Source organism: Sceloporus undulatus, unplaced genomic scaffold (assembly GCF_019175285.1).
Source record: "Sceloporus undulatus isolate JIND9_A2432 ecotype Alabama unplaced genomic scaffold, SceUnd_v1.1 scaffold_26811, whole genome shotgun sequence".
Lineage (NCBI taxonomy): Eukaryota > Metazoa > Chordata > Lepidosauria > Squamata > Phrynosomatidae > Sceloporus > Sceloporus undulatus.
Genome location: NW_024829724.1, coordinates 1 through 1,431, shown reverse-complemented (window position 1 = coordinate 1,431; position 1,431 = coordinate 1). Strand labels below are relative to the sequence as shown.

At 58.6% G+C, this 1,431-nt stretch overlaps 1 protein-coding gene across 1 annotated transcript; it reads right to left on the bottom strand.

Annotated features, from left to right (window-relative positions):
* Positions 1 to 211: 211 nt before the first annotated feature.
* LOC121918713 lies at positions 212 to 1,330 on the bottom strand. The gene is made up of 2 exons (XM_042444723.1): positions 588 to 1,330; positions 212 to 425 (listed from the first exon to the last, which is right to left on the bottom strand). Exons 1-2 carry the CDS (start codon positions 1,205 to 1,207, stop codon positions 212 to 214), a joined length of 834 nt encoding a protein of 277 aa, XP_042300657.1. The 5' UTR covers positions 1,208 to 1,330.
* Between the last annotated feature and the right edge of the window lie 101 nt (positions 1,331 to 1,431).

The window sequence follows — 1,431 nt, the reverse complement described above, 5'->3', positions numbered from 1 at the left end:
GACAGGTAGCATTTGATGGACGTGAGGGAGAGCCCTCCATCCAAAAGAGCCATCAAAAACTCCAGCACCACTGGAGTGGACACCTGTGCAGGAGACAAGCCCTTCTGGTCAAGGAAGAGGCAAAATCTCCTCCACTTCAGGGCGTATGACCGCTGGGTGGAAGGTTTCCTCGCAGCCAGGATCACCGTCCTCACCGACTCCGGTAAGGCAGTCAGGGCTGAATCCTCCAGGCTACCAGCGGCAGGCTCTCGATGTCGGGGTGGAGAATTCGTCCGTCCTGGATCGACAGCAGGTCCGGGCGAGGCTCGAGGCGAACGAAGCACCTTCTGGAGAGATGCAGAAGGGATGCGAACCAAGGCTGTCTCGGCCACCATGGCGTGATCAGGATCGCGTCCGTATGGTCTAGCATCATCTTGGAGACCACCCTGATGATGAGAGGGAAGGGGGGAAAGGCATAAAGGAGCTCCCCCGACCACAGGAAGGCGAATGCGTCTCCGAGGGATCCGGTCATTGGCCTCCTGGAGCAGAACTGGGGACAGTGGCTGTTCCAGTCGGTAGCGAAGAGGTCGATCTGGGGGGTTCCCCACCTGTCGAACAAGACGCTGACCGCTTCCGGATGAAGCCTCCATTCGTGGCATACCGAGGGCGATCTGCTGAGGCGGTCTGCCAAGTCGTTGTCCTCTCCCGGCAGATGGATCGCTTGAAGGAGGACCTGTCTCTGTATGCACCAGTCCCAGATGCGCAGGGTAATCTCGAGGAGGGTCCTTGACTTGGTGCCACCCTGTTTGTTGATGTAATACATCACGGTGGTGTTGTCCGTCCTCAAGAGCACCACCCTGCCTGTCACGGCGGATTCGAAAGCTCTCAGAGCCTTCTCGACCGCGAGCATCTCGAGGGCATTGATGTGGAGGAGACTGTCCGAGTCTGACCATTTGTCCTTGACGACTAGGTCGAGGAGATGGGCGCCCCAGCCCTCTAGGGAAGCATCGGTTGTCAACGTCACCTGCGGTTGCGGTTGATGAAAGGGCATCCCCGCGCGCACGTTGTGCTCGTCCAGCCACCAGTTCAGGGAGGCGGCTACCGGCCTCGGTACCGTCAACCATTTGGACGGGGAATCCTCCATCGGAGAGAAGACCGACAGAAACCAAGCCTGGAGCGGGCGTAGGCGAAGTCTCGACCACGGCGTCACGAAGGTCGTTGATGCCATGTGACCCAGGGCGATCTGAACGTCCCTGGCCCTCACTCTTCTGTGGGAGATGCAGGGTCTCAGCGATGTAACCAGTGCTTGGAAGCGGTCTGCAGGAAGGAAGGCGGAGCATCTTTCGGAATCGAGGATGGCTCTGATGAATTTGACCTGTCTGGACGGGGTGAAATGAGACTTTTCTTTGTTGATCACCAGTCCGAGAGAGTCCAGCAGCCGGGTGGTGAATG

Coding starts and splice junctions, on each gene's coding strand:
- LOC121918713 (XM_042444723.1), bottom strand. CDS start 1,207: ATGGCATCAACGACCTTCGTGACGCCGTGGTCGAGACTTCGCCTACGC. Junction 426..587: donor GTCAGCGTCTTGTTCGACAG/GTGGGGAACCCC, acceptor TCTCATCATCAG/GGTGGTCTCCAAGATGATGC.